This window comes from Lepidochelys kempii, chromosome 6 (genome assembly GCF_965140265.1).
Source record: "Lepidochelys kempii isolate rLepKem1 chromosome 6, rLepKem1.hap2, whole genome shotgun sequence".
NCBI lineage: Eukaryota > Metazoa > Chordata > Testudines > Cheloniidae > Lepidochelys > Lepidochelys kempii.
In genome coordinates this window covers 102,098,874-102,120,504 of record NC_133261.1, presented here as the reverse complement: position 1 = coordinate 102,120,504, position 21,631 = coordinate 102,098,874, and the positions used below count along the sequence as shown (strand labels likewise).

The 21,631-nt window shown below is 41.3% G+C and overlaps 1 protein-coding gene across 8 annotated transcripts in view; it reads left to right on the top strand.

Annotated features, from left to right (window-relative positions):
• Positions 1-21,232, top strand: part of NRDE2 (NRDE-2, necessary for RNA interference, domain containing) — a 71,207-nt gene extending 49,975 nt beyond the window's left edge. For 2 of the 8 annotated variants that reach the window (XM_073349412.1, XM_073349411.1), the window contains exons 10-14: positions 5,502-5,885; positions 7,085-8,013; positions 9,964-10,102; positions 17,122-17,193; positions 17,851-21,232. In XM_073349412.1, the coding sequence (XP_073205513.1) occupies positions 5,502-5,885; positions 7,085-8,013; positions 9,964-10,102; positions 17,122-17,193; positions 17,851-17,976 (1,650 nt within the window). In that variant the 3' untranslated portion in view covers positions 17,977-21,232. The other 6 variants (XR_012159525.1, XR_012159526.1, XM_073349416.1 and 3 more) reach the window with 6 other exon arrangements.
• The last annotated feature ends 399 nt before the right edge of the window (positions 21,233-21,631 follow it).

Sequence of the window (21,631 nt, the reverse complement as noted above, 5' to 3'; positions counted from 1 at the left end):
GTGTCTGTGATTCCATGCCTGCTCCCTACGTATCCTCTTGCTCTGGTATGAGAGTATATAGGAAGGGGCGGATGCTCTGCCACTGCAGTTCCTTCTCAACCACCTGTGGCTTGAGATGGAGCATCATTGTGTCTGGTAGCTAGCTGACCCAGCTTCCTGACTTTTTCTTTGTTTGTTTATATTACTTTTTGTTTATTTGATTATTTTCTTGTTTAATTTAGCACAGCTTTGTGCTTTTTTGGGAGGGGGGTGTCTTTGTGTCTCAGGTTTCTTTTGCCCATTCCACTCATCCCCTCTCCATCTGCGGCCTTTCTTCTTGGATTATGCCAAAGATCCTGGGCTTCAAACCTTGCCAGACCTGCCACAGGTCCTTCCCTGTCAGCAAGGGGCATTCCAGCTGCCTTGAAGAGGTGCATGTCCCCTCCATGTGTAGCATCTGAGCAGCAGCATATCCAGAAAGCTGAGGAAGGGTTGATTGAAACTGCTTCTTATAGAATATTCCCTGAGACTTGCAAGGTCCCAGTCACCCCTATTGTTCATCTGCCTCAACTGCTCAGAATGATCCAGTGGCTGCCCAAGCCTCTGCTCTGGTAACTGCAGACCTGGGAGGGGAGCCTTCAGAGTCTTCAGGAACATCTGATAAGAAGAGACCCCATTTCCCTGAGAAAGATACCAAGAGAAGGGGGAAAGTCCCCCTCTAATTAGAGAACAAGAAGACTTTGTGTCCCAATATGGGTACCATTAAGGCTTTTCCCTCCTCTGGTACTGAAATCCCAGTACAACTTCATAATGCGTACTGAGAAGCCTTCTGCAGTACCAGTGTTGGTACTGAAATAGGAGCCTTCTAAATAAAAGGATTCCTTGAAGACTTGGGACTCGGTCATCGTCCTTGGTGTCACTCTGCTCAGGCCACGAGAAAGAGCGCATGGCCCGTACTTCGGAACCGTTCCAGGTATCTCTTGACATGATGACTCCTGAGGAACAGTACCCAGATTCTCTGGTACCATCCAGGATCCTCTTTAATGAAGACCTTTGAATCCTGGAAAAGCCCAAATCACCTCTTCTGAGGGCTACTGAGAGGGATTTCCCACCCATATTGACATTACCGTCTGGTACTATACCACCTCACCCTTTTATGAAGGCTCGGCTGTCCTTACTGATACGGTTGCCAGTCCTTTCTTGCCCTCTGGTACTAAAATGACTCCCATTACTGACACCTGTTGCTCATCCACTAGACATGGGTAAGGACACTTTCTTGGGCTCAGCTGTGTTTGTCTAGAATTCCACCACCTTTCAGCCTTCTTTTATAAAAGGGATTAAGGGCAACCCGGAGAATTACAGACCAGTCAGCCGAACTTCAGTCCTGGAAATATGGAGCAAATAAGTAAGCAATAACTTTGCAGACACCTAGAAGATAAGGTGATAAGTAACAGTCAGCATGGATTTGTCAAGAATAAATCATGTCAAACCAACCTAATAGCTTTCTTTGACAGGGTAATAAGCCTTGTGTATGGGGGCGGAGGGAAGTGGTAGATGTGGTATATCTTGACTTTAGTAAGGCTTTTGATACTGTCTTGCATGATTCTCATCAACTAGGGAAATACAACCGAGACGGAGCTACTATTAGCTGGGTGCATAACTGGTTGGAAAACCATTCCAAGAGAGTAGTTATCAGTGTTTCACAGTCAAGCTGGAAGGGCATATCCTTGGTCCTCTCATGGGAGCTGCTCTAAACTCCCAAAACTCCAGAGGGTACCAGTCCACATAAAAAAGAGTACTTGTGGCACCTTAGAGACTTAACCAATTTATTTGAGCATAAGCTTTCGTGAGCTACAGCTCACTTCATCGGATGCATGCAGTGGAAAATACAGTGGGGAGATTTTATATACACAGAGAACATGAAACAATGGGTGTTACCAGACACACTCCTCTCGTTACAGTGTTTATGGTAACACCCATTGTTTCATGTTCTCTGTGTATATAAAATCTCCCCATTGTATTTCCCACTGCATGCATCCAATGAAGTGAGCTGTAGCTCACGGAAGCTTATGCTCAGATAAATTTGTTAGTCTCTAAGGTTCCACAAGTACTCCTTTTCTTTTTGCGAATACAGACTAACACAGCTGCTACTCTGAAACCAGTCCACATACAGGTTCTCTATGATTTCATTCCCACACTATAGCAGAGCCCACAAACAACAGCAAGGGCTTGTTTTCTACTCCTAGGCCACATGTCAGCCTGTACATTCATAACGTTTCTGATGTCCTCAAGCCTGCCTCAGGGCTGTCTACACCCCTAATAAGCATAATCTGTCCAAGCAGGTGTCAATACCTCAGAGTGTTCTTGACTCCTTCAACTGCTGGAATGATCCTCAGAAGGTCTGTGTGGGAGTTGCATTCTCTTATCCAGCCTCCACAAAGATCACCACCACGGATGCTTCCCTGATCAGCTGGGGCATCCATTTCTGGGACTTCACAGCCCAAGGCAGATGAACTCTCCAGCAGATGTGTCTCCATATTAACATTCTCCATCTCAGAGCAGTCTAGTATCCATGCCATTGCTGCCTATCCAGCATCAGAGGCCACTTGGTCAGAGTAATGCTGGACAGTGGGTCTACAGTATAATGATTGTCAAGGAGAAGCAAGATCCCAGTCCTCATAGTTAGAATCCATAAAATTATGGAGTTGGTGCATATCCTGACACATAGAGATCTCGGCAGTTTATCTGCCAGAGCCACAGAACACCACAGTGGACTCCATGAGCAGGCATTTCTGTCAAGACCTTGCATGGGAGTTGAGCGATGCAGTATTTCAGCATATTTGTCGCATCTACGGCTTCCCAGAGATCGATTTCTTCACAACACCATTCAACACAAAATACCGGTGCTTCCAACTCACTGAGAGGCACCTTCCTTACCCCTTGGCCTTACATTCTGCTAAATGCTTAATCCTTCCTCCCATGCCACTGCTTCTCAAGCTCCTGAATAAATTGAAAAAAGAGAGATTTGTGACCATCCTTACAGCGCTATCATGGCCAAGACAGGTCTGGCTCCCAGATCTGGTGCACCTATTACCTGCGACTGCCTCTTAGCCTTCCTCTGACAGTGAATATTCTGACCCAGGAATCTGGCACCATGACCCACCCCAATCTCTCATCACTTTAACTCAAGGACTGGCTCCTCAATGGCTATCTGGCATAGAACAGGATTGCCCTCCAGAAGTTCAAACCATATTGCTGAACAGTAGACAACCCACCACAAGGATAAGTTACCTGCAGAAGTGGAAACATTTCCAAGGGTGGTGTTCCCAACTGTTCCCAACTGTCCATATCTTCTCGCAAGTTGCTCCTCATGCACGTTCTGTATTACCTGCTAAATGTAAAACCATAGGTTTATCACTGAGCTCAATTAATGTTCACCTGTAGAGCCTGTTACCCCCCCACCCCGAGGGATTTCAGTGTTTGCTCACCCAATGACTGCATGATTAATTAAGGGTCTGTTTAACCTTTTTCCTCCTGTCTAAGAACCTACTCCACCATGGGATTTCAATTTAGTCCTCAATGTCCTGAGAAAATCCCCATTTGAACCTATGGGGAGCTGTTCCCATTTCATATATACTTTAAGACCACATTCTTAATAGCCATTATCCTGGCCAGAGGAGTAGGAGAACTAGGAGATCTTATGGCTGAGCCATTGTGCAGTGTTCTGTCACAGTAAAGGGACTTTACATACCCATCCTTGCTTCCTACCTAAAGTTTCATCAGAATTTCACATTAATCAGAATGTCTGCTGGTGGTTTCTTCAAGCCTCACTTCTTGAGAGAGGAAGTTAGTCTCTGCACACTTGATGTAAGGAGAGCCCTTGCTTTTTACCTTGATAGGACTAAGCCCTTCAGGGCTTCCTTCAGACCCTTTATTTCCCATGGAGAAAGAATGAAAGAGTATCCAATTTCCACTCAGTCTGTTCGAATGGGTTTTTGAGATATATTTTGACCCGTTCCAAAGCCTTTGGGGTGCATCCTCCACCAAGGGTGATTACCCATTCCATCAGGGCTCAGTCTACCTCAGTGGCGTTACTGAAGAACATATCCATCTCGCATATTTACAAGGCTGCCACCTGGTCTTCGGTGCACATGCTATATTGTAGCAGTATGTTATTGCATGTGCTTCTAGAACTGATGAAGCCTTAGAACAAACTCATCAATGATCTGTAGTGAATTTGTCTCCTCAGCACCCTCCTCCTTAATTGGGGTACTGCTCTGGAATCTTCTGACATGGAACACCCATCGGGACAAAAATATGAAGGAGAGATTACTTATCTTGTACAGTAAGTGGAGTGCTTTGAGATGTTTTGTCCATATGGGTGCTCCACTACCCACTCTCCTTCCCCTCTGCTTTGGACTTTGTGGTTGCAAAGGAACTGGAGTGGTGTGGGGGTCCACCCCTCCTTGTACCCTTATATAAGAGCATGAGAATGTGTAGGGTGCAAGTGTGGACCCATGGACTAATGATAAAAATCTCTGATCAAGAGTGCATGGGCATATGCAAATCCTCACATGGAGCACCCATAGGGATGAAACACCTTGAAGAACTCCAGTTACTGTACAGGTAAGTAATCTTTCTGTCTCTTTTCTCCTTTCCAGACCTCCCTAACTGCTGTAAGAAGTGGAGAGGGTGTCCATTACTCTGCCTCTCCCACAGCCTCTTTACCATTCTTCCAGTTGTGTTCTCATTCCTTGTGAATAGCTGAGTGCCTGCCTCTTTGTCATTCATTGCTTTTTCAAGCAGCATGAAACTGATGTGATTTTGGCAATGTTACTGTTGCCCAAAGGGTTCTAAATAGACAGTGAACTTGGCCATTGCCTTGTTAATACCATTCTTCTGCTCCTTGGTGTGCAGGTATGCAGAGACAAAGCACTAAGCAATAGTGGCTGGGGGACTCTTTGCCTGCCTAGGGAAGAAGAAGGCATAATAGCTCCATGAGTGCTGGAAGGAGTTTGCTCACTAGCAGCAATCATAATACCATACATTTTTCTTTATAGGCTGCTGCAGTCATGTCCCTCAGCACTTGCCTCCGGTACTAGCAGCACTCCATGTCCCCAGTCCCCTTGTGTGCATATATTGAGGAGTGTAGAGCTGCTATCTTTGTTAGTCAGCCCTGTTCTCAAAGAGCTGCCTGCAGCATTGTGGCTGTCTTTGGAGTTGTACCAGGAGAGGGAAGGAGCTCGAGCTATTTGTGCTCTCTGTTCCCCCACCTCCCCTGCACTCTTTTCACTAATCCAGAACTGTAGAAGTCTGTTATCTGTAGATTGGGTCTGCAGCCCTCTCTGGAAGGGGGCTATTACTCATCTAATTTGCCTTGTTTTTCTTAATTTGAATCAAGTTCCATCACCATTTCATATTCATTTTTGAAAATCTTCATTTAACTCAGAAAGATGCTTGATAAATTATAGACTTATTTGGTTGAATTATAATTAAATTAACTGTTTTATTCCTTTTTCTAGGTATTGTTTGATGATCTTGGGCCATCTTTAATCAGACTTTCTAGTCCAGATCTTCAGTTTCAGCTGCTGTACTCATTTCTGCAATTCTTGGGAGTTCCATGTGGGTGTAGTCTCTTTCCTTCAAATCTCTATATCGCAATGGATGAGAACAACATCTTTGACAATGGGCAGTCTGAAAGGCCGCTGACTTCTTTTGACTCGCTGCTTTCTGGAGTCAATAGTATTGGCCATATGGACACAATGACCAGAGGGAGACAGCACATAGGACACAGTAAGGAAGGAGAGGAGTTCATACAGAATGTCTTTCATTTAATATTGCCGTTATTTTCAGGAAAGGAAAAGTCAAACCTTTCTGTCTGTTGGCTACAATATGAAATCTCAAAGGTAATTAAATATTTGTGCACTGTCTCTCAATGTGGCTTATAGTTTTATTGTGTACATTTTTATACCATTAAAATAAGCAACATTAAGATAAAATGAAGGTTGAGCACTCAAATGTCAGGAAAAGCTATAGTTAAGGTGGTGTACTCAGCTTTAACTCCATTCACTTATGCATATGTATCACAGTTGTCTATAATTACACAATAACATGTTATTCTTTGAAAAATAGTATAATTTTTCTACATTCTTAGATACATGTTACATTGTCTATTGTTGTGTAATACTTTGTGTATGCTAGAGAGAGTCCATAAGTGGTGGTTATACAAAATGCACAATTAGAGAGGCAAGAGCTCCTTGTAATAATTTTACAACCCCCTTTAAACTTATAATAAGAGTAAAAAATGTGTCAATAAGAATGATGAACCTATATAAATTGAGTATATTTTTGGGAGGTTGACAAAGAATAGTGGGGCAGAGGAAAGTAAGAGTTTCTTTGCTTTAAATTGTAATAACATCTTCATCACTTTGCAAAGTCTCCCCAAATTGCCTGTCATGAAACACTAATATGTGTGGAATGCATGTGAAGGCAGCTTGATAGGGAGTGGTATTCACCTGCAGCAAACAGATCTGACACTTGGCAAAGGATTCAGTCTTTTTAGGCCTACAAAGGGGTTTTTAGCCTTTGGTATAGCTTCACCAGTGAAGATCCCTAGCTGTAGGTATGACGCATTGGTATGTCTTATCACAGTTTTGAACCATAGTAAAGCACATTGGTAAGTAATGGGTTTACAGTCACACTCTGAGTCTACAATAGAGGCTTGCAGCAGTGTAGCTGCACTGGTGGCTAAAAATCCTGGTGTGGAGAAGGCCTCAGTTTCTCTTTGCTGATTCTCTGTTCCTTACAACCACTCCCTGCAGTATAAGTGACATATGACATCAGCTGGCTGGTGGCCCAGGATGGGGAGGGAAACAGATTAATTTTTTTGCATAAGAGCAAAGCTAAGGTGATGACGGCATTTTTCCCTCCCATCCTCCCAGTGGTTGTGCCTATGGGAAATGCTGTTGACTCAGTAATCTTTAATGGGCTAGTGATGCTAAAGAATACAGAAATAGAATAATGAACCCAAATATAACTATGGGTTGTTGTTTTTTCTTGTTGTTTTTTTTTCCTCCAAATTTTGTTCTGTCAATTTTCCATGCAGGTTGGTCAATGTCTCCAAGCAAAAAACAAGAAGAAACTGAAGTCACAGGGAAAGAAAAGCAAAAAACTAGCCAAGAATCTCCTTAAGGCATCTGAAAACCGAAACAACCTTTCCCTCTGGAAACTGTATGCCTACTTGGAATGGTTACTTGGCAACACAGAAGATGCTAGAAAAGTATTTGATACAGCTCTTTGCTTGGCAGGAACTGAAGGAATGAGAAATACCCAACTCTGTAATCTGAGCCTGCTTTATGCTTCACTGGAAGTGGAGCTACTAGAGAGTCTGGAGGAAACTGTTATGTCACGTGCTGTACATATATTGACCAAACTGGCTGAAAGTGGGCCATATGTACCTTATCCTGGGCACGTGTTATCTGTGAATATCTTGAAAGCTCGGAAGGCATATGAGCATGCGTTGCAAGATTATTTAAATGAAAGTCCAGTCTCTAATTGGGATCAGGTCAGCAGTTCTAACCAACTGGTTAGTTTAGTTGGTTGTTATGCACTTTTCCAGTATTTGACTGTTGGGATTGATGCTGCTGTATTAATATGTAGACATATTTCTGAAAAGCTTAAAGGTTCTGCTTCACGGAAGTTTGAAGGTATTGGAGAAAATCTTGGCATTCATAATTTCCCCACTGCTCTTGAAGCAGTCACACTCATGCACACAAATTTACTCAGGTACCATATGAAAGTTAGCATTTACCCTTTAAATCCACTGCGAGAGGCACTAACGGAAGCTTTGAAGCTGTATCCTAGCAACCAGTCTCTTTGGAGGTCATATATCCAGATCCAAAGCAAGTCTCACAATGCTAGCAAAGCACGAAGATTTTTTGATAGTGTCACAAGGTCTGCTAAGTCCCTAGAGCCGTGGCTGTTTGCAATCCAAGCAGAGGAGATGAGAAAGAAGCTTGTCGAGAATGTTCAGAGGTAATAGAACTCGAGACAAAAATAATACTGTCCGCTTCACTCTTCATCAGTAGCTATCAAATCACTTTACCAAGGAGGGTGGGTACTGTCATTATCTTTACAGATGAGGAAACTGAGGTTTGGAGAGGGTATTTGTTCAAGATCTCTCAGTGAATCAGTGGCAGAATCATGACTAGAATGTAAATCTCCTGACTCTTGTCCCATAGTCTTTCTGTTGGATCACACTGCCCTCAAACATTTTCTCAAACCACACAAGTGACAGTCTTGTTCTTGAGCTGTCAGTATAATGAAGTCATAAATTATAATACTTTGTGATAAAATGTAAAGGAAGACAGCATGTTGCAATTTAGAACTTGCTGTTGGTTGCAGTCTGGACACTGTATTTTGACTGTTGTAACAAGAAGTCTCTTTAAATCACCAGTTGACTATCATAAATATCAGATTAATCTTTGGTGGAAATTTGAGAATAGCCCATGCCTTCTTCCTTCAGAGGACAGGGGCAATTCTCAGGTCTTTGATAGTGAGCAAAGAATTGCCTAGTGTGCTAGTTGGACTGTTTTAATAAATGAAAAGCCCACAATGCTCATTTTACATCATCTGAACACATTAAGTGATTTAATCTGAATCACTGCCACGCAGAGGGAGATCAAGGAGACCTGGTGCTGTAATGGAGAAGAGATCAGAATATTATGAGCTTTTAAAAAATGGATGATTGCAGCTCAGTGCTGTCGGTGTTTGCCTTTTGCCTTCGGTCAGATTACTTTCCCTGCAGTATTTCATTCTTTCCTGAATGAAGTCGTCTTTAACCCAGACACCTTTGTGCAGATTGTATTATCCATTTGTATAAATTCCAGTTGACTATTACAGGACGAAGATACAAATGATTAATTAATTATGCATAAAATATGTTGAATGCCCCCACTAATGAGGAATAAGAGGAATTCAGTAAATAGAATCTCTAGTCTTTTTCAAGATTCTTTTTAGCCTCTACAAACTCTACTTGCTCTTTCAGGTTTGCTAAAGATGTATTTTGGGAAATTTCTAGAGAACGGAGAAGGAGCTAGCAAAATGGAAGGTCACTAACTTTTTTTTTTTTTTGTATGCTAGTATAGTTTGTTTATGTGCTAAATGCACCCCCCCCCCAGCCTTGTTAGTTGAATGCAAACCTATTCTTAATTAAGTTTTTGTTTTGGCCTTTTAATTCACCCCCCAGACTCCATTGTGATTCGTTATGGGAACTTGCACCTACAGGTGATTGAGGCTGACTACAGTGTTGCTTCTTAAATGGTGTCAAAAATATTTCATCTCTGATCACTGATGTTTTTGTGTTGTTTTCAGCATTCTGTGTTAATTACGCTATTTTTATTAGTTACTTAAACGATTGTTATTCATTCTTCAGTATGTTTCTGAATGCAGAACAGAATGTGCAGAACACATTACGCAACATATTTAAATTGTCTAATCTTGAGAGCATATGTTGATTTTTTTAAACGTGTTACTATTGTTGATGCTAAAAGCCTTGTTTTATTTACTTCTAACGTATAGGCTAAAATGTCTGAAGAATAGTGATATGTCATGCTGGGTGAAGACTAGAATCCGTAGGTGCCCTCAGGTTACACTGAATTAGGATATTATAACCTAGAAAAAATGATAATTTTTCTCAACTCTGAGTTTAGAGTGATAATTACTTTGATATGCCAGACGTCCTCTCCACAAAGAAAAATAAATACCTCATTGGGTCTTTTTATTGATTTATATATTAAGATGCCAGTTGGACCAGCATATATTCCAAATCAGTTTAGTCTGATAGCAGATAATGTTAACAGAGAAAGTAGCATGAAGTTCCTAATACATTTTCTGTGGAATGGAAGCAGTGAAATTACTCTTGCCTTCTTGTATAAGTACACAGTTGTTTACCTCATGTATATATTGTTTTCTTTTCTGTTTCAGAGTAGATGTTGGAGAAATATATTCAACAATTCCTGAAACTGGATTAAAAAATCGGATCAAAACTTTATTTGAACACGCAATTCAGAGTGAAAACGGTACCCATTGTCCGTTGTTGTGGAGAATGTATTTGAATTTTCTGGTGAGATTAGAATAGTGTTTGGGCTCAGTTTTATTATACTTACCATATTTGGAATTTCTGATTAACAGTGGGCACTATATGGTATGGGTGGGTTGAAAGATGCTTACATTTATCATCTTGAAGTTTGGTGGACATGTTAGTCATATCAGTTCCTACAGAAGGGACTATTTGAGGAAATGCTGTTCAGTCATTTAGTCCAGGGATTCTCAACCTTTTTCTTACTGAGGCTCCCCCCAACATGCTATAAAAACTCCACTGCCCACCTGTGTCACAATTGTTTTTCTGCATATAAAAGCTGGGGCCCGTAGCAAGCATGGCAATTGCCCAGGGCCCTGCAAAGCTCAGTTGCTCAGGCTTTTATATGCAGAAAAACAGTTGTTTTCTGCAGCTTCAGTGTTCTTCAATTTCAGCCCCAGGCAGTGGGAAAGTGGGGATCCGGGCTTCAGCTCCAGGCAGCAGGGCTTGGGTCTCTGGCCCCTGTGGGGCAGTGGGGCTCAGCAAACCCCCTGAAACCTGTTTGCAGCCCCCTAGTTTGAGAACTGCTGATTTAAACTGTCTTGGTTTAGTGAAGAGTTGTAATGTCCTTGCAACATAGTTTTAGCAAGTAAGAGATACTAAGTATTATTATTGTTTGCTTATGACAGTGGCCACAATGTGGTAGGAATTTTTCAGACATTCAGGAATGGACTGTCCCTGTTATGGGGAGCTTGCAGTTTAAAGGTAGGTGGACAGAAGTTAAGGAAAGGGGAAGAACAAACAGGAAAATTATAGAAGTCAACTCAGTTGACAGCAGATAAGGATCTTTAAGGTCTTGAAGATTAAGCTGTAGCTGCTTTACTAGCTATATGCGATAATTATGGTTATGTCTCCAGTAGAGTTTGTTTTTGTTGGTAAAGTCAAAATGGAAATGTCTGCTGAGATGGCCATAGTGGGCGGGCACTTGTTTATAAAAAGTTTAATCCCGTTTTTTATTTTGAAAGTGATCTGATCTCTGAACCCCTCTTGTATCACTTCCCTAAGTCAGGGTTTCTCAAACTGGGGTCCGCGGACCCCTGCGGGACCACAAGGGTATTCCAGGGGGTCCACAAGTCATGTCTGGGGCTGCCGGCCACACTGATCAATTCCTCCCCCTCCCTCCCAGTGCCTCCACGCCGGAGAACAGCTGTTCAGTGGTGTGCAGGAGGCACTGGAAGGGAGGGGGAGCAGTGGGGCCGGGGCACGCTCATAGGAGGGGGCAGGAAGAGGTTGGGCAGGGGTGGGGCCTTTGGGGAGTCCGTGAAAAATTTAAAGTCAAAATGGGGGTCCTCAGGTTGCTAAAGTTTGAGAACCACTGCTCTAAATGTTCCATTCCCCAACTTTTTGGTTCAAGCTTTTCAGAAAAGGAAGATAAAGGGGGGCTTTTTTATTCTGAACTTAACCCATAGGTAAGCTGGACTGGTTTCCAGCTATGTATTTGTCAGTGTTCAGTGAGGCCCGGTCTGCCAGTATCACATCCCCAACGCTAAACAAAAATTGATTTCACATTTGGACCACGTGTGTCTGAATGATAAAAATGCTAACTATGATAAAATGTGATCTTTACATTTTCATTTGTGGAAGAGTTATTGGTGTCAGATGAGAATAAGACTCAATAATAATTCTTCACCTAACATCGATGGCACCAAAAAGCTTCTTGAGGGGTAAAACCAATTATTTAGTAATGTTCAGCTCTGCAGATATTACCACTTAAAAGTAAATGTTATGTCTGTCCATTGTCACCAGAAAGTCCTGTAGATCTTGTCAGATCTTGTGATGTGTTTAGTTCATTCAGTCTTAAGTATTTTCGACAAGGTATTTCTCCATCTTTAACAGAATCAGTAATTCAGTTGGATTTTGAATCAGTATTCTCCTTCCCCTAAAATCCCATTTATTCTTTAAGAAAGAATTAGAGGCAGAATGATATTGCAAGTTGTTTGCTGAACAACAGGAGATGTAAATTTTAGTTCTCAGTTGTGACAAGTAAATGAAGTGTGTTGCTATCTAGCATTCATAAATCTCACCTCACAGTATAAAAGGTTTAGTGATCCAAAAGAGCCCAATCAGTATCTACAAATATTTCATCTATGTGAAACAGAACTCCTGCACTTCAGCACAAAACCTGTTGATCTTAATAGCATCGTTAATGTAGTGAGACCAAGTGAAAATGTTAAATCACTTACAGTTGAAGAATCTCCTGCTCCTTGAAGACCCCAAGGAACTTTTGTAAATTATTGGTGTAGGAAGGCATTGTTTAGATCTAGATTTGCCACAGATTTCCCTCTATGTAAAGTTATTTTCAAACCTGGCCAATTCAAAATATTCCCTTCACAAGAAATTATTAAAATCTTTACATATACATGATGACCGAATAAGGAGACTAGCCAACTAATGCACTCAAAGCTGAAGCCTTTTATTCTTCTGTTTTAAAGCTCTATGCTGCTGTTGTGTTCTGTACTTGCCCCATCAGATATCCAAGCTGGCATTTCTAGGAAGAGGATTTACCTTCCTTTAGCTAGATACCATCACAGGTTCTGATGAGCAGCCCCCTCTTGGCCACTCATCAGACTGCTGTGAGGGGATTCAGCTGCTAGATCCTGTTCGTTTTAAGTCTGAACAGAGCCCAGGCATAGTGAACAGGGACAGTCTTACAGCTTCTGAGCATGCTCTCAGGGTGCAGATCTTCTGTCATCCCCACTGAGATCACACAGCCCACTGCCTCATCATTGGAACCGGTGCTTAACTCTCTATCTCCCCTTGTAGTTTGAACCTACCCTCTCCCAGAATGCCACACAGAAGTGTGAGCCTTCTGGTTTACTTCTTCAAGGGGCCCCGTGGTAGGTTTAACTGTTAAATACACAGACCCTACACAGAATTCTAAAGCACTCCTTGCTAAAGCACAAGAAATACACAGAGTACAGATCATATAGAAAACAACAAACAACCTGAACATATGCTCACTTTAGTTCAGCCTTCCTTTGGGAGTTCTTGGGGACCCATCTGTGTTCAGATAGGCAGGGCTTGCCCTACCTCATCAGGTTCCTGCAGCAGCTTCTCATATCTTGTGCTGGTTACGATTGCATTTACAAAGATGTTCCAGTCATTCATTTACATAGATGTTCCAGTCTAAGTGTCTTAACCATTTAATAACTGAGGGAAGGGCATTGTGCAAGTCCATGAGGAAACCAGGCAGCTCTTGCTGACAGATGCAGCCTGCAAGTATATGATCTATATCTTCTTGGCCACGGCGCCAATGGGGGGAGTCATGAAAGCCCTACTTATGGTCACTAGAAGTATATCTTATCACTCTACATCTGAAGCAATTGAGCTTTGCTCACAGATGGTGTGGAAAGTCAAAACTAGGGAACTGGACTGTTGGATCTGTCATGAGATAGGCTATGTTGAAAGCTTGTTCTTGCCTCCTAGTATGCTGCCTGCAGGTGACATTGAGGTTCCTTAAAAGGAATTGTGCAAATTGGGTGCCTTGAGCTAAAATGGTAGATTGGTGGATTAGAGACCTCTGTAATTAGTGTTAGACCCAGATTCTGTAAGGTGACTTGTCAACTGATAGCAGAAGGCAATATAGGACAGGACCAGCAACCAGGCCAGGCTGGTTGGTCTCATGGTACCAGTTATTATATACATAATTTCATTCAGGTGCATGTCCACTAGTCCTATGTGAGAGGGGCTAAGCCACACTGGGGAGCAATATTCTGCTACAGAATAGCATGAGGAAAGCCTGGAACTTTTTAGTGACCTCGCATTGGTTCCCTAGTTTGAAATGGATAGCTGGCTGATCAGGACATTTCTTGTCTTTATTTGCAGTGGGGTCTTGATAAGGTATTCCTTGCATGTCCAGGTGTGGCCCAGTGTATCACCTAGATACACAGGCATTATGTTGTTGTTCAGTCTGAGTCCATTCAGGAAGATGTTGAGCTGTTTGTTGGCCTTATGTGTGGTTTAGATCAAACAGCCGGAAACGGTCTTTGACACTTAGTCTCTATTTTTTACAGTAGTGGGCCAACTTTCTCATATCTGCATTGAAGACTTTGTCTAGGTGACTGAAATCCTGGTCCTGCACTGCCAGACAGATGATGTCTGCATAGATAAAAGGCCTGGCTGTGGTGTAGGGAAGGTCATTTGTGAAGAGGATGAAAAGTATCTGTTTAGGCCTATTTGACACTTCTTAGCCTTAACAGTTAGTCCTGCCTCCCTTATGCGCTCAAGGACTTTTTGTAGATGTTCCAGGTGGTCTGCCCAGGAATCCAAAAATATGGCCACATCGTCAAGGTAGGTGACTGCATATTCTCCTAATCCCGCTAGGAGACCATCTACAAGTCTTTGGAAGGTGGCGGGTGCATTTCGCAGCCCGAAAGGGAGTACATTAAATTCATACAGCCCGAGATGTGTGGTGAAGGCTGACCTTTCCTTGGCAGATTCATCTAGCAGTACCTGCCAGTACCCATGGTTAAGTCCAAGGTAGAGATGAACTGGGCCCGTCCCAGTTTCTCTAATAGTTCATCTGTGCGTGGCATTGGATAGTTATCCGATGAAGTGAGCTGTAGCTCACGAAAGCTTATGCTCAAATAAATTGGTTAGTCTCTAAGGTGCCACAAGTACTCCTTTTCTTTTTGCGAATACAGACTAACATGGCTGTTACTCTGAAACCAGTGGTAGATTCCTGAGGTATACCATTGTTTTGGGACCTCCAGGAGCTGTTTTTTTGTCCATGTGAAACTTGGAACTGGTGGCCTCTCAGCAGCAGTTCCACACCTGTGACAGCCCATCACGGTATGACCAATGACACTTTGCACCTTAAGCCTGTATGCCAGATCGTGTTATATGCAGCAGCAAAGTCTAGGACCTGTCCTCTACCTGGTCTGGAAGCCATTCGTGATGTAGGCAGTGAGTGCCAGCACTTAACCACAGATACTGTGGTTTGGTGTGAAACCTGTTTCATCTACGCTCAGGACAAGGGGTGGGAGCAATTCTCTGAAGGATAAGCCTTTCAAGTAATTTGTACACACATCGTAACAAAGAGATGGGGTTGTGGTAATATGCTGCAACTCGATTGTCTTTCTCAGGTTTTGGCAAGACTATTTATTATCTTTTGTCCTGTGCCAGATCTTAGGCTTTTTATTCTTCTAGATGACTCTTACATCGAATTCTACATGACTCTGGATAGCAAAATGGCTACTCAGTGTTTGCTAGTTTTTCCCAGGCTCTTCAGGAATTCAGCTGAGCTATTACCAAGCCCTTAGCATCATCTGTTTTCAGTGTTTTGATCGCCCTTTCTGTTTCATCTGTGGCAAAAGGCTGAAGTCTTCACTTTTAGATATGCACTGTTTCTAGTGCCGTCATTATTTCTTCATCTCTCCTTCAAACTTTTTGTCCTTATCTGCCTTTGCAACATTTATCAGGTGGGTAGCAATGCTGTTTGGATAGACTGGGTGTTGGCACTATGCTGGAGGCTGCTGAGCAGCACCAAGTTTTCTGATTAATGCCCTGGCTTTGTGGCTGGATTTTGAGGTGTTTAGTTCCATATTAACCTGCTCTCATCTTGCTCTTCTAGAAATATTCAAGCTGTCTCAAGGTGTGTGGTGATGTCTGGATCATGACTTTCTTCATACTGATTGAGGAATTCTGCATGCTCCTTATCTAGATAGAGAATGTAGACATTATAACAACCTGTTGGAATTGATGTGGTGAAAGCTTTATACATGGCTCTTGTAAATACCATATAAGATTCTTCAGTAAAGATGATGTATGATAAAACTGGGCCAGTTTGCTCTCCATAGTTCCAGCAAGGTTTTTTTGTTGACACTTTCACCAAGTATCCATACCTATTGTAAGTGACTAAAGATCTCAAATCACTCAACTCCTGTCCTTTAATCACTGTCTAGTCTCTGTCAGGTGACCTTAAACCCTTATTAGGTGACTTTGTTGCCAGGTGCCCTCCTCTGACAAACCACTTCTGGGTGGGAGCCTATCTGTTTTCAATTATATTTATATTTGCATAGAGGACCATCCTGAGTTAATGAACCTTTGTCAACCCTGTATCGCTCCCCTGTGGGATTTTTGTCCATTATGGAGGCAAAAGTACAGCAGAGGAGACAGCTACCCCCAGATATTCAAAATGGAGTTTGCAGTCTGCTAAAGATAGACTGTTCATAATCTCACACAGAATTTATAAATTGTATAGCTAGACCTGCCAAATTTATCACAGATGCAAAGTTAATTTTTGCAAACAAAAGGATCTACATTTTCAAGAAGACCGCAACCCTTTCTCCTGCTGTATGTGTGAAACTATGTGCACTATCATTCCCGCACACAGTTTTTGTGGACTGTCGCTTTTGTAGGCACGTGATAGAATTATCTAACCCCTTTATAAAATGCAAATATTGTTGTGCATTTAAATATTATTACTTGCTTACAAATAGCAGTATACTAACATTGTATGGACAAATGGAGGGCACTTCTTAGCAAATTTGGAATTGAGGAAAATCTGGAAATGGAACAATTAGATATTCTAGTTTTTTAAGGAGAGAGAAAAGTTAGGATGACACATTATTTAGAGATTAGCAGGAAAAGATAGTATAGCTCAGTTGCTAATGTACTTGCCTTGGAGCCCCATGCTTCCATGCCATGAGTTGTGTTCTTGCTTAATGCTAACCTTTGACTGCAGTATTAGAGAAGTGCTGTCTTGCAAGTGAAAAGTCAAACAGGTTCTTAGTCATTCTTTGATGTTTCTGTTTCACTCCGCCACTTGTGAGTTATGAAAGGCCAACTCCTACCTCATAAAGGCATTGCTCATATCATAGTCCATTAATATAATATACCATATTACATGTATGCCTGTTATACAGTCTGTTCATAAAGGACTCCTCACCAGGGAACCTCTGTCTGAACTTTTGCATGGTTGTTTCTCTGCTTCTAAGACGACATAAAATATCACTTCAGCAGCCCCATTTTATTTGAAATATGGATATTTTTTCCCCTCACAGTTTTCTGTAGGAGATAAAGAAAGGAGCAAAGGACTGTTTTATAAAGCCCTTCAGAACTGTCCCTGGGCAAAGGTAAGTGTTTTGTTTTGTTTTTAAATTTAAATTGATCATCAAGAAATGAAGATTTTTATAGAAATAAATTTGAAAAGTTTAGGATGTAATTAGCCATGCTACATATGTGGGAAAAGAATGAAAACTGAGGGAACTCTTACTGTCAAAAGATACCAAAGATTGACTACAAATGAGAGGTAAATTTGCAGGGTAAACAATAAATAAATAAAGTGGCCAGTGCAGTTTTCAGTTTCATAAGTTGAGGAATTGTATTGTGTAAAGCATGGAGACGATCCCCCTCCCTGTGACCCCGGAGAGATGGTGTTCTGAGTACCGTGTTTAATTCTGAGTATGTCAGTAGCAGGAATATGTAGAAGACAAATTAGAAGGAATTCAGAGAATTGCAGAAAATAAATAAATAAATTGGCGAGCACCTATGACTCCCATTGAAATTAAAAGGCGCTTCAAGAGCTTCAGCACATTTCAGACCCTACATTTGGATGCTGAATAAGAGACCTAGTCATTTATAGTCCATACCCCTATCTTTATTCTTTCTTATACGTATGCTGAAATGCTGGTTGCATCTGCTAGTTGTATGTACTCCTTTCTGTCTAGTCCCTCTTTCTTGAACAGAAAAATGTCTGAGTAAATGTTCTTTTTTTAAAATTGTATTCATAGGTGCTGTATATGGATGCAATAGAGTATTTTCCAGATCAACTGCAAGAGACCCTAGATCTAATGACTGAAAAAGAATTGAGAGTAAGGGTACCTATAGAAGAACTGGAATTGCTACTGGAAGATTAAAAGAAGATGGTGCAAGAACAAACAAAAAAGGGAATTTTGATGTCCAAAAGACCAACTATAATGGTCTTCAACCATTATCTTTGACTGGGACTTCAACGGACTATGCACATATTTTTCTTACTAAGAATAATTTGTTAAAAACTTTGCTATTACTTTGCCACACCACTAGCTGTAAATACCCTAGAATTTGTTCCACATCTTGTAGTGGGCTGCTTTACCCATGTAAATACATCTGGTTTTCTGGAAAGTACAGCGAAATCCACAAAATGATACTTACCGGTAATTAATTTGCTGTTGGACCCCATCTACAACTCGTATGCTACAGTTTCATACAGCCATTCCCTTGAATTCAGTGGAATGTCAAGACATGCCTACTACAATTTGCTAGGCAGCACAGGAGGTAAACATCTGCCAAATGTACCCTTTACAATCTGCTGCTGTCAACAGGCTAAATATGTCCTGCTTGGTGTGGATGTATATATAAATATCCACGTATGTTCCAGTCTCTTGCTTTCTGTACAAAACAAGAAGATAAGTAAAACTCTTGAAAAAATATCCAAGCAACAATTAGCTCAATTGATAAACCGTTAACTTGTCAAACAAGTTTTGGCTTTTATCAGCTTTGTCTTTGCATGTGTACATGATATGACAATTCTAATGTAAATATTTATGAAAAACATACTTAAATATTTTAATTTCATTGGAACTTGGATTTTTATTTTTTAAATGTTAATTTTGGTGAGGAAAATGTATACATCTTTATTTTTAATACCTAGATTTTTTCTAGCAGCAAGTTTTTGTTTTGTTTTAAATACGCAAGCTATTATAATTAACTTCCCTGTACTCCCAACATACATTGGGTAATTGTCATGAGAGAAAGAAATGGTAATTCTGTTTTGAGGTGCCGCTTGCTAAGGTGACTGCTCAGGATATTAGACTGTTTATAGCAACTCTGTACTTTACAGGCTAGTCAACACTGATATAAGATGGAATATGGCAACTGTTTAACAGTGTATAGCATATTTTTTCCACTTCCCATTATAAACAAATGTGTAATGTTACTATGTTCAGATGAAAATAAATAGGGAATTTACTTATATAGAAAGTGCTAAAATATGAACAAGACACTGGATTTCGCACCCTTGTTGTTGAGACTGCAAATGATGAGGATCTGAGTTTTCATCTGTGAAAGAAATGACCTCCAACAGCAGAGCCCTTTAATATCATATGGGGTATTGGTTTTGTATCGACTCTGAAGGAAGAGTGCGAGCTACTCAATCACTTATACTTATCTCTGCCGCAATGAGATACACCATGGAGGGCTCCTGTCCAGCCCAACCCTGGTCAGCTGATGAGATCTGTTAGCATTGCAGCACAGGCTAAGTCCATTTTAGTTTGCATTGTAATTCATTTATCCATCTTGTGAACGTATTTTGAATAGAGATGGGGATGTGCAAATGTTTGACCATGTTCTTAAATTTTATAATACTTCTGTAGCAACTTTTACTGAAGATCTTAAATTGCTTTACTTAGTAAATTTAGCCTCATATTATCACTCTGATTAAGTGCAAGTATGGCCACATTTTTGTTTCAAAATTAATGGATTCAATGATATTTTTCTTTTTAAAAAATCCATTACTTCTAAAACCCCAGTTTCATGTGAGTCTGAGAGATGGCAGGAACACTCAAATTAGAGCTTGTTACTGGGTGGTGGGTGAAGAAAGAGAGGTCAGACTCTAACTTTTCTGTTTCTTTGGTGGATCAAAAATTGAGTCACTCATTCTCTGTTCCCCTTTGAGATGTGGCCAATGGTAGGGGTGTGGAAGAGGATCTGGCATGCCCACCCTTGGAGGTCTGTTTCTGCTTTGCTACATTGCTTTGCTTTTTCTCCCATGGGATGGGGAAGTTCCTGGAGCTCCTGCTCTATATTATTCTCCGCCTCTCTCCCTACATTCATCCTCTTGCTCACACTTGTCCATTTTCTCTCCTTCTAGCTCACTTTACCCTGCTCCTCCTCTTCCAGCACCAGAGCTAGAACGTTTGTGATTTCATGGGTCTCATTTCTCATGCATAAGAGCAAGTCATTGACTCCACTCCACCCTCTGAGAAGTGTAAGTGTAAGCAGGTTGGGGGTGGTGGGTGCAGGCCCATTTCCACAGACCCTTTTCTCCGCACCTGAAGACTAAGAGCAGCAACAATGGCTGGCTGGCCCCCAGTTCCATGAACTTACTGTACAGTGCTGTATGCAGATGTGATTGCCATTCCTTATTCTTACATGATATTTCTCCTGCTTATGTATCTGTGTTAGCCCTCTTAACCACAGCTTCAACCTGGTAGCTTATGTTCAGTTGGTTGTGCACCATGACCCTAAATCTATTTGAGTCACTGCTTTCCAAGATACAGTTCCTCATTGTGTAAGTGTGACCTACATTCTGTGTTCTTGGCAGTTTGGCTGTATTAAAACACATGTTCAAGTGAGCCCAGCTTATTTTGTGATCCAGATTGCTTTATAAAACTCACCTGGCCTTCATTACCATTTCACCAATTTTAGTGTCTTCTTTAACAGAAATGGTTTTATATTTTCTTTGCGATTACTGATAAAGATATTGGATGGCATTGGGCCAACAACAGATTCCTGCAGGATCCCATGTGAAATAGCCTCTTGGATGATGGTTTTCCATTTACAATTTACTTTTTGAGATTTGTCAGTTTGTAATCCATTTCATGGATTGCGTTCCATTGGTATTCTTTATATTGTTAATTTTTCAATCAGAATGTTGTCCAGTTCTAAGTCAAATACCTTACAGAAGTCTTAAGCATGCCATATTCTGAATTACTTTTTATTATTCAGGCTTGTAATTTCATCAAGAAAAATGAGCTTTGTGTCACAAGAGTTATTTTTCCATAAAACCATACTGTCATCAACTACACTACCATCCTTTAATTTGTTACTGATTGCACCCTGTATCAGTCTTTCCATGATTTTGCCTGGGCTGAATGTCAGGCTAGCCGGAGGAGAAAAGACATGGGTCACAGAAATATTACATTACATGTCTACTCAGTTTCTAGAAATGTCCTTTTTCCACATTCCTAACCCTTTAGGTAAGGGGTTAGAGCATCTCTGAGACACCCAACAAGTTCTGCAGCAAAAGCAGGAGAATTGGACTGTATATTCCTGACATTTCTAAGGTTGTGGTTTTTTTTAAAGCAGATTTTTTATTTTTAAATCTTTTAGGTCATCTTTATCCATCATAAAGCAACAAGAGAGCACACAAGCCCAATGTTTAAGAATTCCTTTGCAGGGCCTCTGTAAGACAAGTCACTCCTCAGGCATATAAAAAGAAAGTTTGGCATCACCCTTGTATCGGCCCCTGCTCCTTCGCCATGCAGAACCCATTGTTTTCATACCCATTGTCTTGATCTGAATCAGTGAGCCAGGCTCTGCTCCTCCCCTTTAGTACTGGAGGGTGCCCTAGGCTTGCTGAAGAATTGGAGTAGCAGCAATGGAGCATTAAGCCAGATTCCTCATCTTCCCTCAGCCCGTCAGCACACATGCAGCAGTGGTAATAGTAGGCCTGACAGGAGGGAGACTCTAGCTGGCAAAAGTAGGAGCAGGGTGAGGAAACCTTTGTCCCACCTCCCTGCCTGAAGAATG